A 12,216-nucleotide genomic window follows, 5' to 3' on the forward strand; every position below is an offset into this window, starting at 1 on the left:
TGAATTACACCCCTAGCAGTCAGTATTTATATGCTACAACAGCTCTAACTGTAAAGAACACTTACTTAGATTGATGTCCCACCTCAAAAAGGTACCTACTTTCTAAGCTGAACAAGCCCAAGTTTTTTTTTTAGCTTGAGGAGACCTCCCAGTCCATGTTATAATAATGTAGTCTCAGACCTATGCTAACCAGATAGCAACCCTTTAAGCCTCGCCGTGACTGCTGGCGGTTGGTTAAATCCATTGAAGGAATCTTGCCAATCCAAGCAGCTTGAAATTTTGGAAGGAACACAAGATAAAGGTTGACTAAAAGGAAGATGACGGTGAGCTTGTAGGGGAAGGGTCCGCAGCGGGTGATGGTTGAGGTAATGTTAGGCTGTGGGAAAGTGAGCTGTAGAGTACAATATTCCAATACATATTATATTTATATATCTCACAGCATGTCCCATTTTAATGTCATTTCGGAAGAAAAGTCGCCCTTTCAAGTCTATGGGTGCGTTAAAAAGATTGCACGCGTCTAATGTGACTGCGATCCGTTTTTATTGCATGTAGTCATGGTTATCTTAGAAAAATTAAAAAGAACAGAAAAAAAAAAAACTGTTGTAAAATGGATGAAAATTGTGCAGAAGAATCACAAAAACACATGAAAATCACAACCCCCCCCCCAAAAAAAAACCCCATGTGAATCCCCCTTATCCGACACGTTGTATGCAGTGAACCATTATATCCCGGCAGCAGCACACTCCTCTCCTGTAATACTCCGCTGGTCGCGATGACATCCGAGTGACGGGACACAAGATAAAGTACAAAAGGAGTGTTTATTGGTAGTGCAGCCTCCAGTTATCCCCATTAGTGTTAACCCTATAATACCACAGGTCGCTGCATGGAAGACATTGTACCGGAGGATGAGGCGCAGTCCGAGCCCTTCGGTATTCTGGGTTCCCGTAGAAGCAGCCGAGGTGTCAGATCTCCGTATTACAACATGGAGCTGGTTGACGAGAGATGGACGTCCTCCGTGAGAGAACCCAAAGTCCTACAACACACGGGTCCCCTTCCTCAGTCCCAGACAGAGGACCACTGAAGTGTCCGGTTAGGGGGGGAAAGGCAGTTATGAGAGATTACTAGAGATCAGGTAGGAGGGGATCCTATGTGCAGTGATCTGTATGGGCAGTACAGACGTGATCTTCTGGGGATACAAGGCTTACAACAGAGCGGTGATCTCCTGCAGATACTGTGAACACAGAGGAGGGATCCCTGGGGATACCGGCCATACAAAAGGAGTGATCTCTTGCTGATACTGGCCAGGGGCAGAAATGATCCCTCATGTACACCGTGTACACAGATGAGTGACCTCTTCTGATCACTTAGACGTGATCAGTTTTAAAAACTATTGTATGTATTGAGATCACTAAATAAACAGAGTGGTGATCTCTCAGAGACATAGAGGAATGATCTCTCCTGGACAGGGTGTATACAGAGGAGAGATCTCTCAGGGATCTGGTGTTAACAGAGGAGAGATAACTTGTGGATACTTTATATACAAAGGAATGATCTCTTGGGATATATAGATAAGTGATCTCCTGGTGAGACTGGGCATAGAGGAGTGATCTCTCAGGGATCGGGTGCACACAGAGGAATAGCCTTCTTACCACTTTTTAGTGATGTGTTTTAAATACTGTGTATTTGCAGAGTGAAGATCTCTCAGGGATCAAGTGTAAACAGAGGAGAGATCTCTCAGAGATATAGAGAAATGATCTATTGTCGATAGTGTGTATACAGAGAAGAGATCTCTCAGGGATCAGGTGTACACAGAGGATAGATTACTTGTGGATACCTTATATACAAAGCAGTGATCTCTTGGGGGATATAGATAAGTGACCCCCCTGGTGAGTGATCTCTTGTGGATCGAATGCACACATGGGAGTGGTCTCTCGGGGATATTGTGTATAAAGAGCTGTGATTGGTGATCTGACACTGTGTACACAGAGAAAGGATCTCTGCTGATTACTAAAAAGTGATCAGTTTTGAATACTGCATAATTGCAGAGCTGTGATCTCTTGGGTGATACAATACATGCAACAGACTGGTGATCACTCCGGGATAGTTGGCATACGGAGCAGTGACATCCTTTGATGACTTAGAAGTGATCGGTTTTGGATACGGTGTATACAGAGCTCTGAGCTCCTGGAGATACAATGCGGTAATCTTTCACGGATCAGGTCTACACCGAAGGGGGATCTCACCGAGATGGGCGCACACAGAACGGTGATCTCTTTTGATCACTTAGAAGCGATCTGTTGTGATTACTGCAGAGTGATGATCCCTCCCTGTACAATGCAGTGATTGTGGTTACTGCGTATACGCTGCAGTTTTCCTGTACGACACGAAGGGTGACAGCAACATGAGAAGTGATCACGGTCACACAAGGACCGACGGTTCTGCAGATCTTCTGTATTATTGTCCGAGATGTTAAAAACTGTGGTGATCCCCTCCGGTTGGGTCACGTCCAGACCTCGGTGGGGATCACTCCCTCTTTACTATTGAGCGGCGGCAGAAGATTCTCCTCCACAAGGAAGTACAGAGGGAACTCCACTAGGTGGCCCCGCACTCGGCCAAGCATCTCCCGGGACAGGCCGGGGTCTGTGCAGGCCAGGCTTTGTATGCTGGTATACGCCTGGCGCACCCGGTGGCTCTGCACCGTGTTGGTCGGGAGGCACCGGAACACCTTGTGGGGAAGAAGACAAGACAGTAAGAACATCTCTTATAGATCTCCCATCTGCAACAACCAGCTGTGGATGCAGCTCTGGATGTGACTAGAGTAGAAGACCTAATAGAAATCAAGAAGATAAGATGTTTATAGGGTGCTGATAACACCAATACCTGATCATAAAGTGCCGTGTTATTCAGCGCCGTCTGGTTCCACACGTCATTATAAAAATGATCGGATATCGGATCGGAGACGTCCAGACACGGCGGCTTCTGTGACCCGAGGAGCGTCCTAACAAAGAGAGAGGATGTTGAAATAACTGCAGAGCGGGGCGGCGCAGCTCCAGAGCGGGGCGGCGCAGCTCCAGAGCGGGGCGGCGCAGCTCCAGAGCGGGGCGGCGCAGCTCCAGAGCGGGGCGGCGCAGCTCCAGAGCGGGGCGGCGCAGCTCCAGAGCGGGGCGGCGCAGCTCCAGAGCGGGGCGGCGCAGCTCCAGAGCGGGGCGGCGCAGCTCCAGAGCGGGGCGGCGCAGCTCCAGAGCGGGGCGGCGCAGCTGCAGAGGGGGGAGGAGCAGCTGCAGAGGGGGGAGGCGCAGCTGCAGAGGGGGGAGGCGCAGCTGCAGAGGGGGGAGGCGCAGCTGCAGAGGGGGGAGGCGCAGCTGCAGAGGGGGGAGGCGCCGCTGCAGAGCGGGGCGGCGCCGCTCCAGAGCGGGGCGGCGCCGCTCCAGAGCGGGGCGGCGCCGCTCCAGAGCGGGGCGGCGCCGCTCCAGAGCGGGGCGGCGCCGCTCCAGAGCGGGGCGGCGCCGCTCCAGAGCGGGGCGGCGCCGCTCCAGAGCGGGGCGGCGCCGCTCCAGAGCGGGGCGGCGCAGCTCCAGAGCGGGGCGGCGCAGCTCCAGAGCGGGGCGGCGCAGCTCCAGAGCGGGGCGGCGCAGCTCCAGAACGGGGCGGCGCAGCTCCAGAACGGGGCGGCGCAGCTCCAGAACGGGGCGGCGCAGCTCCAGAACGGGGCGGCGCAGCTCCAGAACGGGGCGGCGCAGCTCCAGAACGGGGCGGCGCAGCTCCAGAGGGGGGAGGCGCAGCTCCAGAGCGGGGCGGCGCAGCTCCAGAGGGGGGAGGCGCAGCTCCAGAGGGGGGAGGAGCAGCTGCAGAGGGGGGAGGCACAGCTGCAGAGCGGGACGGCGCAGCTGCAGAGCGGGACGGCGCAGCTGCAGAGCGGGACGGCGCAGCTGCAGAGCGGGACGGCGCAGCTGCAGAGCGGGACGGCGCAGCTGCAGAGCGGGACGGCGCAGCTGCAGAGCGGGACGGCGCAGCTGCAGAGCGGGACGGCGCAGCTGCAGAGCGGGACGGCGCAGCTGCAGAGCCCTACTGCGGTTATGACCAGGGGCAGAGTGCCGACCCAGGGAGCCCGCCAGGTTCTGCTAACAGGAGTTGCCTTTTAAGTTAATTGACACTAACGGCCCGGCTCTGTGCCTTCTACTGGAACTAGTCAGCCTTGCGCCGCATGTTGGAGTAAAACTAATTCAAAGTTCTCACTACATATCTGCCTCTTTACTGCGCCATCCTTGAGTGGGACCCCGAAGTAAGGGTCAGGGGCCACACACAAGAACTGACCCCCTTATAAACTGATGGGGTAGTAGGAAGGCGGCCGGTATAGTATGAGAGCAGGATAATGTAGTAGTATGAGGAAGGCTTGTACAGAATAAGGGGATGCGGATGATGCAGTCGTACTACTATAAAGAAGGCTGTTATCGTATGAGGGGATGATAACTAGTAGTAGTATTAGTGGCAGCGTATGATGAGCAGGCAGGTGTAGGAGGAGGAAGCCAGGATGATAGAGTCTTACTAGTAGTATAAGGTGCTATGGTGGAGTACTACAGTAAGGGAGGCTGGCGTGGTATGAGGGATGATGAGGATGATGATGTAGTACTATTATAAGGAAGGCTGATATGGGATATGTCTACTGTCAGCAGGACGGCAGCGCCCCCACATGTAACAATCACTTACTTGAAGCAATCCATGCGCAGGCTCAGTGCATATCTCCCCGCCTGGTACGGCTTCCCATCCATGACAGAGTTCTCATATTCTGCATCTTCCACCAAAATGGCCAGTTCACTGTCCCTCTTTCCCAGCATGCTCCGGTCATTGATATTAGCCGAGCCTCCACAGAGAACCAGAAACGGAGATAGTCATACACGGCCACGTCCACGCATACCCGCCTATAATAGCGGCCGACTGGAGATGGGCGGAGGGCGTGATCACCCGCAGTACCTACCTATGATGACTCTTCTGTCATCCACGATGAGCATTTTGCTGTGTATGTAAATGAGTTCTGTGACCAGACATCCATCAGGCATTTCCCCGTGCGTCCTCAGGCCACACACCGACAGGTACTGACGCCAGCCGTCGCCCACTATGAGGAGAGGGTGATAAGCACACAGGACTAGTTACAGAAGGCCATACAAGACCAGCTATGAATGGCTGATCACTGATCTGCTCCGATAACACAGGTATATTGGACCATACAAGCTATATGTGGGGATGGGGCCTATAGGGAGGGGGCCGGGACCTAAGAAGCACTCAGGGGGTTATGTTACGCTTCTCTATAATAAGGTATGTGGGTGAGGGAAACACAAAAACCTGTCTCCAGACGGGAGGTGTGCAGCAAAGTAAGCCAGCAACAGTATGACCTCTGGAGGTGTTATATACATTATATCCCCATCCATATCTCGCACTTACTTTCTTCCTTCAAACGAGAAATTATAGAATTCTCTCCACGGCAAAGAGAACTGCAAAGGAAGAAAGTGGGGTTAAAAATCTAGATGTTTTGTGAAAGACTTCCACAGAATCTAGCCGCGCTCGAGGCCCAGGGCAGGCCGGCGGGCGCTCGAGGCCCAGGGCAGGCCGGCGGGCGCTCGAGGCCGGCGGGCGCTCGAGGCCGGCGGGCGCTCGAGGCCCAGGGCAGGCCGGCGGGCGCTCGAGGCCGGCGGGCAGGCCGGCGGGCGCTCGAGGCCGGCGGGCAGGCCGGCGGGCGCTCGAGACCAAGGGCAGGCCGGCGGGCGCTCGAGACCAAGGGCAGGCCGGCAGGCGCTCGAGACCAAGGGCAGGCCGGCGGGCGCTCGAGACCAAGTGGATGATCTATGCCAATGCTTCTTAACTCCAGTCCTCAAGATCCTCCGACAGGTCATGATTTGAGGATATCCTATAGAGTAGTGTTTCCCAAACTCTAGACCCCATGACCCTCTGACAGGTCATGTTTTCAGGATTTCCATAGTATTGCACACATGGTGTTACTATTATCCGTTCCTCAGACGTTGCCACAGCTGTTCTTACTACAGGATATCCTTAAACCAGGACCTGTTGTGGGATTGTAAGGACTGGAGTTTGGGAGACCCAGAGCTTATAGAGAGCTTGTGGCGGTTACTGAGGTGCTGCGAACAATGACATCACCTGTGCAATACTAAGGGAATCCTGGAAACATGACCTGCTGGTATTTAAGGGCCAGTGAGAGTTCTAGACCAACATCAGATCAGTATATTAAATCAGTGAAGGTTCTAGATTTATGTTAGACTACACATCCAAGCAGTCGGTCATTAGTCTCAGGTTTACATTCGACGAATCCACCCATCAAGCATCTCGAATAGATGGTGATCCCTGGATGTGCTATATAGAGAGAATGCTTGTGGCAATTCCAGGTGCATAGGATCCCACTTGTGAAATACAAAGGAAATCCCAAACACATGACCTGTTGGGGCACTAGGAGTGGACACGGTCTAGGCGATGTCCAGGAATGATGAGGAGGAGGATTAGATTTTGTCATTTTTTTTCCAGACTTTGAAACCAGAAATAGAGATTATCCAATTAAATCAGCCTATAGAGGACAAAGTGCCGGACCATCAGAGATCCTGGGCTAAGGCAAGAGAAGAGGAACGTCATAGAACGAAGAATAATGGGTCTACTTAATAAACCTCCCCTCCTCTCCATCACCAACGATAGGTCTTCTGGTGGCCGGTGTTACCTGTATGTGAAGTGCAGTATGGCCTGGATGGAGTTTCCGCCTCCTAACTCGATATTACCCTCGAAGCCAGGTAACAGAGGAATCACAATGTAGACGCGGAATGTTCTGCCTTCTCTGTAACAATAGACAGAAGAGTTAGAAAACAGCAGTGGATGCAATTATTTCCCACGAGGGGCACTATTCTGGAATCTGTAGTCAGAGTAGCCGAGGCGCTCCAACTTTTTAGCTTTTTTCCTCCTGAATCGGCATTCTTATACACTTTGTCAAAAACACTCTGCCCCCCAAAGGAAGTTGTCGTTCTCCTGTATAACCCGTCCTGCAGTTCCATCTCAGGCAGATATACAAATGATTAGAGTTGTGGGGTGATTAGATGGACGGTCTTGACACCGGAGGCCCTAAAAGTGGTTCCCCCCTTGGCCTATTAGAGGCTCTCGGAGGCTTCTTGTGTGTAGTGACCTCTTCTTCTGCTTGTGTAGAGCTTGTTGGCCACTAGACGCCTCTACGACGCAGAGAAGAGATTTCACCCCGTTACCAGAGTCTGAGAGGGGCGCATTATTGGGATGTGAGAAGCTGGATGGTTGTATCGTTGAATTTGCACCCCACTGGGCTGTTCTGACCAGACTGTTGGGACGAGTGGATTTGTGAGGGTACACAAGGTGAGAGGGCTCAGAAGGCCCCCCACAGACCACCAGTAGAGAGAAGCGTCTGACTAGTGGATGTGTGAGGACATAAGGGGACCGGGCTCAGGACGCCCCCTACAGACCACCAGTAGAGAGGAACATCTGACCAGACTGTTAGGACGTGTTGGGACCAGTGGATGTGTGAGGGCACACAAGGTGAGCGGGCTCAGAAGGCCCCCTACAGACCACCAGTACAGAGGAGCATCTGACCAGACTGTTAGGGAGTGTTGGGACCAGTGGATGTGTGAGGACATAAGGTGACCGGGCTCAGGACACCACCTACAGACCACCAGTAGAGAGAAGCATCTGACCAGACTGTTAGGGGGTGTTGAGACTAGTGGATGGGGGCACACAAGGTAAGCGGGCTCAGAAGGCCCCCTACAGACCACCAGTAGAGAGGAGCATCTGACCAGTGGATGTGTGAGGACATAAGGTGACCGGGCTCAGGACGCCCTACAGACCACCAGTAGAGAGGAGCGTCTGACCAGACGGTTAGGAGGTGTTGGGACCAGTGGATGGCGACACACAAGGTGAGCAGGCTTAGAAGGCCCCCTACAGACCACCAGTACAGAGGAGCCTCTGACCAGACTGTTAGGGAGTGTTGGGACCAGTGCATGTGTGAGGACATAAGGTGACCGGGCTCAGGACGCCCCCTACAGACCACCAGTAGAGAGGAGCGTCTGACCAGACTGTTAGGGGGTGTTGGGACCAGTGGATGGGGGCACACAAGGTGACCGGGCTCAGGACGCCCCCTACAGACCACCAGTTGAGAGGAGCATCTGCTAGTCCGACAAGCATCAGCAGCTCCAATTGTTTTGTTGTCCGCCATCCAGAGACAGGGGGCGCCCTTGTTACACCGCTACGTCTGTCGGAGACAACTCACGTCTTCAAAATTTATGCACCACTGAAAAGTATGTGTGCCACCTCAAAAAAATGTATTTATGCTCCTCAAAGTATTTCTTTAGGGGCCATATGTACATGCCTTACTACCAAAAAATGTGTGCCTTCCCTCCTCCCAGCAAAAAAACCAGTATGGAGACCTCCTAAATAAAAAGTACAGATGTATTCCTTCTTAAAGGTAACCTGTCATCAACCATAAGCCTCAAACTAAACTTTGGTGCTTATGGCTTAGGTAAGAAGTCCGAGCAGTGGTGTCTCATACTCACCTGGTTCTTCATTCCTGTGAAGTCAGCGTGTGCCAAGCTAGTTTGACCATTTTCGGAAGGCTGTGTGCATACATTCCCATAGAGATGAATGGGAGTGCATGCAAGCATCGAGGGACACTGCAGGACTGGGGTACGGGATATGTGGTTACAGCTGCCCGGACTCGAAGGGATTGGGGTACCAGGTAAGTAGGAGTTACCGCTGTCCGGGCTCCAGGGGATCGGGGTACCGGGTGAGTAGGAATAAAAGCTGGCCTGGCTCCAGGGGATCGGGGTACCGGGTGAGTAGGAGTAACAGCTGGCCTGGCTCCAGGGGATCGGGGTACCGGGTGAGTAGAAATAACAGCTGTCCGGGCTCCAGGGGATCGGGGTACCGGGTGAGTAGAAATAACAGCTGGCCGGGCTCCAGGGGATCGGGGTACCAGGTGAGTAGGAGTTACAGCTGGCCGGGCTCCAGGGGATCAGGTACCGGGTGAGTAAGAATAACAGCTGGGCAGGCTCCAGGGGATCGGGGTACTGGGTGAGTAGGCGTTACAGCTTGCTGGGCTCCAGGGGATCGGGGTACCGGGTGAGTAGGAGTTACCTCTGGCCGGGCTCCAGGGGATCGGGGTACCAGGTGAGTAGGAGATACCGCTGGCCGGGCTCCAGGGGATCGGGGTACCAGGTGAGTAGGAGATACCGCTGGCCGGGCTCCAGGGGATCGGGGTACCAGGTGAGTAGGAGATACCGCTGGCCGGGCTCCAGGGGATCGGGGTACCGAGTGAGTAGGAGTTACCGCTGGCAGGGCTCCAGGGGATCGGGGTACCGGGTGAGTAGGAATAAAAGCTGGCCTGGCTCCAGGGGATTGGGGTACCGAGTGAGTAGGAATAAAAGCTGGCCTGGCTCCAGGGGATCGGGGTACCGGGTGAGTAGGAGTAACAGCTGGCCTGGCTCCAGGGGATCGGGGTACCGGGTGAGTAGAAATAACAGCTGTCCGGGCTCCAGGGGATCGGGGTACCGGGTGAGTAGAAATAACAGCTGGCCGGGCTCCAGGGGATCGGGGTACCAGGTGAGTAGGAGTTACAGCTGGCCGGGCTCCAGGGGATCAGGTACCGGGTGAGTAAGAATAACAGCTGGGCAGGCTCCAGGGGATCGGGGTACTGGGTGAGTAGGCGTTACAGCTTGCTGGGCTCCAGGGGATCGGGGTACCGGGTGAGTAGGAGTTACCTCTGGCCGGGCTCCAGGGGATCGGGGTACCAGGTGAGTAGGAGATACCGCTGGCCGGGCTCCAGGGGATCGGGGTACCAGGTGAGTAGGAGATACCGCTGGCCGGGCTCCAGGGGATCGGGGTACCGAGTGAGTAGGAGTTACCGCTGGCCGGGCTCCAGGGGATCGGGGTACCGAGTGAGTAGGAGTTACCGCTGGCCGGGCTCCAGGGGATCGGGGTACCGAGTGAGTAGGAGTTACCGCTGGCCGGGCTCCAGGGGATCGGGGTACCAGGTGAGTAGGAGTTACAGCTCCAGGTCACCTAAACTATAAGCACCATAACTTAGTTGATGACAGGTTCCCTTTACAAGGAGCATTTAGCGCGGCTCTGCTGTTCACTTGGTGCGACAAATGTTCATCCGGTTACTTATATTACTTATATAGCCTGTTGCGATCTATTGACAATGTTGTGAACCACCCAAGTCATGAAAAAACGGAATACATTTGTCCGTGCGCCCCCCCCCCCTCACCTGTGCAGCCCTCCACACCTGTGCGGCTTCCCCCCTGTAACCGCCCCCCCCCCCCTCATCTCACCTGTGCGCCCCCCCTCATCTCACCTGTGCGCCTCCCCACCACCTCATCTCACCTGTGCGCCTCCCCCCCACCTCATCTCACCTGTGCGCCTCCCCCCCCCCTCATCTCACCTGTGCGCCCCCCCTCCTCATCTCACCTGTGCGCCTCCCCCCCCTCATCTCACCTGTGCGCCTCCCCCCCCTCATCTCACCTGTGCGCCTCCCCCCCCTCATCTCACCTGTGCGCCTCCCCCCCTCATCTCACCTGTGCGCCTCCCCCCCTCATCTCACCTGTGCGCCTCCCCCCCTCATCTCACCTGTGCGCCTCCCCCCCTCATCTCACCTGTGCGCCTCCCCCCCTCATCTCACCTGTGCGCCTCCCCCCCTCATCTCACCTGTGCGCCTCCCCCCCTCATCTCACCTGTGCGCCTCCCCCCCTCATCTCACCTGTGCGCCTCCCCCCCTCATCTCACCTGTGCGCCTCCCCCCCTCATCTCACCTGTGCGCCTCCCCCCCTCATCTCACCTGTGCGCCTCCCCCCTCATCTCACCTGTGCGCCTCCCCCCCTCATCTCACCTGTGCGCCTCCCCCTCCTCATCTCACCTGTGCGCCTCCCCCTCCTCATCTCACCTGTGCGCCTCCCCCTCCTCATCTCACCTGTGCGCCTCCCCCTCCTCATCTCACCTGTGCGCCTCCCCCTCCTCATCTCACCTGTGCGCCTCCCCCTCCTCATCTCACCTGTGCGCCTCCCCCTCCTCATCTCACCTGTGCGCCTCCCCCTCCTCATCTCACCTGTGCGCCTCCCCCTCCTCATCTCACCTGTGCGCCTCCCCCTCCTCATCTCACCTGTGCGCCTCCCCCTCCTCATCTCACCTGTGCGCCTCCCCCTCCTCATCTCACCTGTGCGCCTCCCCCTCCTCATCTCACCTGTGCGCCTCCCCCTCCTCATCTCACCTGTGCGCCTCCCCCTCCTCATCTCACCTGTGCGCCTCCCCCTCCTCATCTCACCTGTGCGCCTCCCGCTCATCTCACCTGTGCGCCTCCCCCCCCTCATCTCACCTGTGCGCCTCCCCCCCCTCATCTCACCTGTGCGCCTCCCCCCCCCTCATCTCACCTGTGCGCCTCCCCCCCCCTCATCTCACCTGTGCGCCTCCCCCCCCCCTCATCTCACCTGTGCGCCTCCCCCCCCTCATCTCACCTGTGCGCCTCCCCCCCTCATCTCACCTGTGCGCCTCCCCCCTCATCTCACCTGTGCGCCTCCCCCCCCTCATCTCACCTGTGCGCCTCCCCCCCCTCATCTCACCTGTGCGCCTCCCCCCCCTCATCTCACCTGTGCGCCTCCCCCCCCTCATCTCACCTGTGCGCCTCCCCCCCCTCATCTCACCTGTGCGCCTCCCCCCTCATCTCACCTGTGCGCCTCCCCCCTCATCTCACCTGTGCGCCTCCCCCCTCATCTCACCTGTGCGCCTCCCCCCTCATCTCACCTGTGCGCCTCCCCCCTCATCTCACCTGTGCGCCTCCCCCCTCATCTCACCTGTGCGCCTCCCCCCTCATCTCACCTGTGCGCCTCCCCCCTCATCTCACCTGTGCGCCTCCCCCCTCATCTCACCTGTGCGCCTCCCCCCCCTCATCTCACCTGTGCGCCTCCCCCCCCTCATCTCACCTGTGCGCCTCCCCCCCCTCATCTCACCTGTGCGCCTCCCCCCCCTCATCTCACCTGTGCGCCTCCCCCCTCATCTCACCTGTGCGCCTCCCCCCTCATCTCACCTGTGCGCCTCCCCCCTCATCTCACCTGTGCGCCTCCCCCCTCATCTCACCTGTGCGCCTCCCCCCTCATCTCACCTGTGCGCCTCCCCCCTCATCTCACCTGTGCGCCTCCCCCCTCATCTCACCTGTGC

The 12,216-nt window shown here is 56.4% G+C and overlaps 1 protein-coding gene across 2 annotated transcripts in view; it reads right to left on the reverse strand.

The window, feature by feature from the left end:
• Positions 1-799: 799 nt before the first annotated feature.
• The window catches only part of PLD2 (phospholipase D2), a 73,854-nt gene continuing 62,437 nt past the window's right edge, over positions 800-12,216 (reverse strand). For both annotated transcript variants that reach the window (XM_066593844.1, XM_066593845.1), the window contains exons 20-25: positions 6,719-6,832; positions 5,440-5,489; positions 4,976-5,113; positions 4,708-4,861; positions 2,881-2,998; positions 800-2,725 (exon numbers count right to left, since the gene is read on the reverse strand). In XM_066593844.1, coding sequence (XP_066449941.1) covers positions 2,501-2,725; positions 2,881-2,998; positions 4,708-4,861; positions 4,976-5,113; positions 5,440-5,489; positions 6,719-6,832 — 799 coding nt within the window. In that variant the 3' untranslated portion in view covers positions 800-2,500. The remainder of the gene's footprint in view (positions 2,726-2,880; positions 2,999-4,707; positions 4,862-4,975; positions 5,114-5,439; positions 5,490-6,718; positions 6,833-12,216) is intronic.

Source organism: Eleutherodactylus coqui, chromosome 2 (assembly GCF_035609145.1).
Source record: "Eleutherodactylus coqui strain aEleCoq1 chromosome 2, aEleCoq1.hap1, whole genome shotgun sequence".
Classification (NCBI taxonomy): domain Eukaryota; kingdom Metazoa; phylum Chordata; class Amphibia; order Anura; family Eleutherodactylidae; genus Eleutherodactylus; species Eleutherodactylus coqui.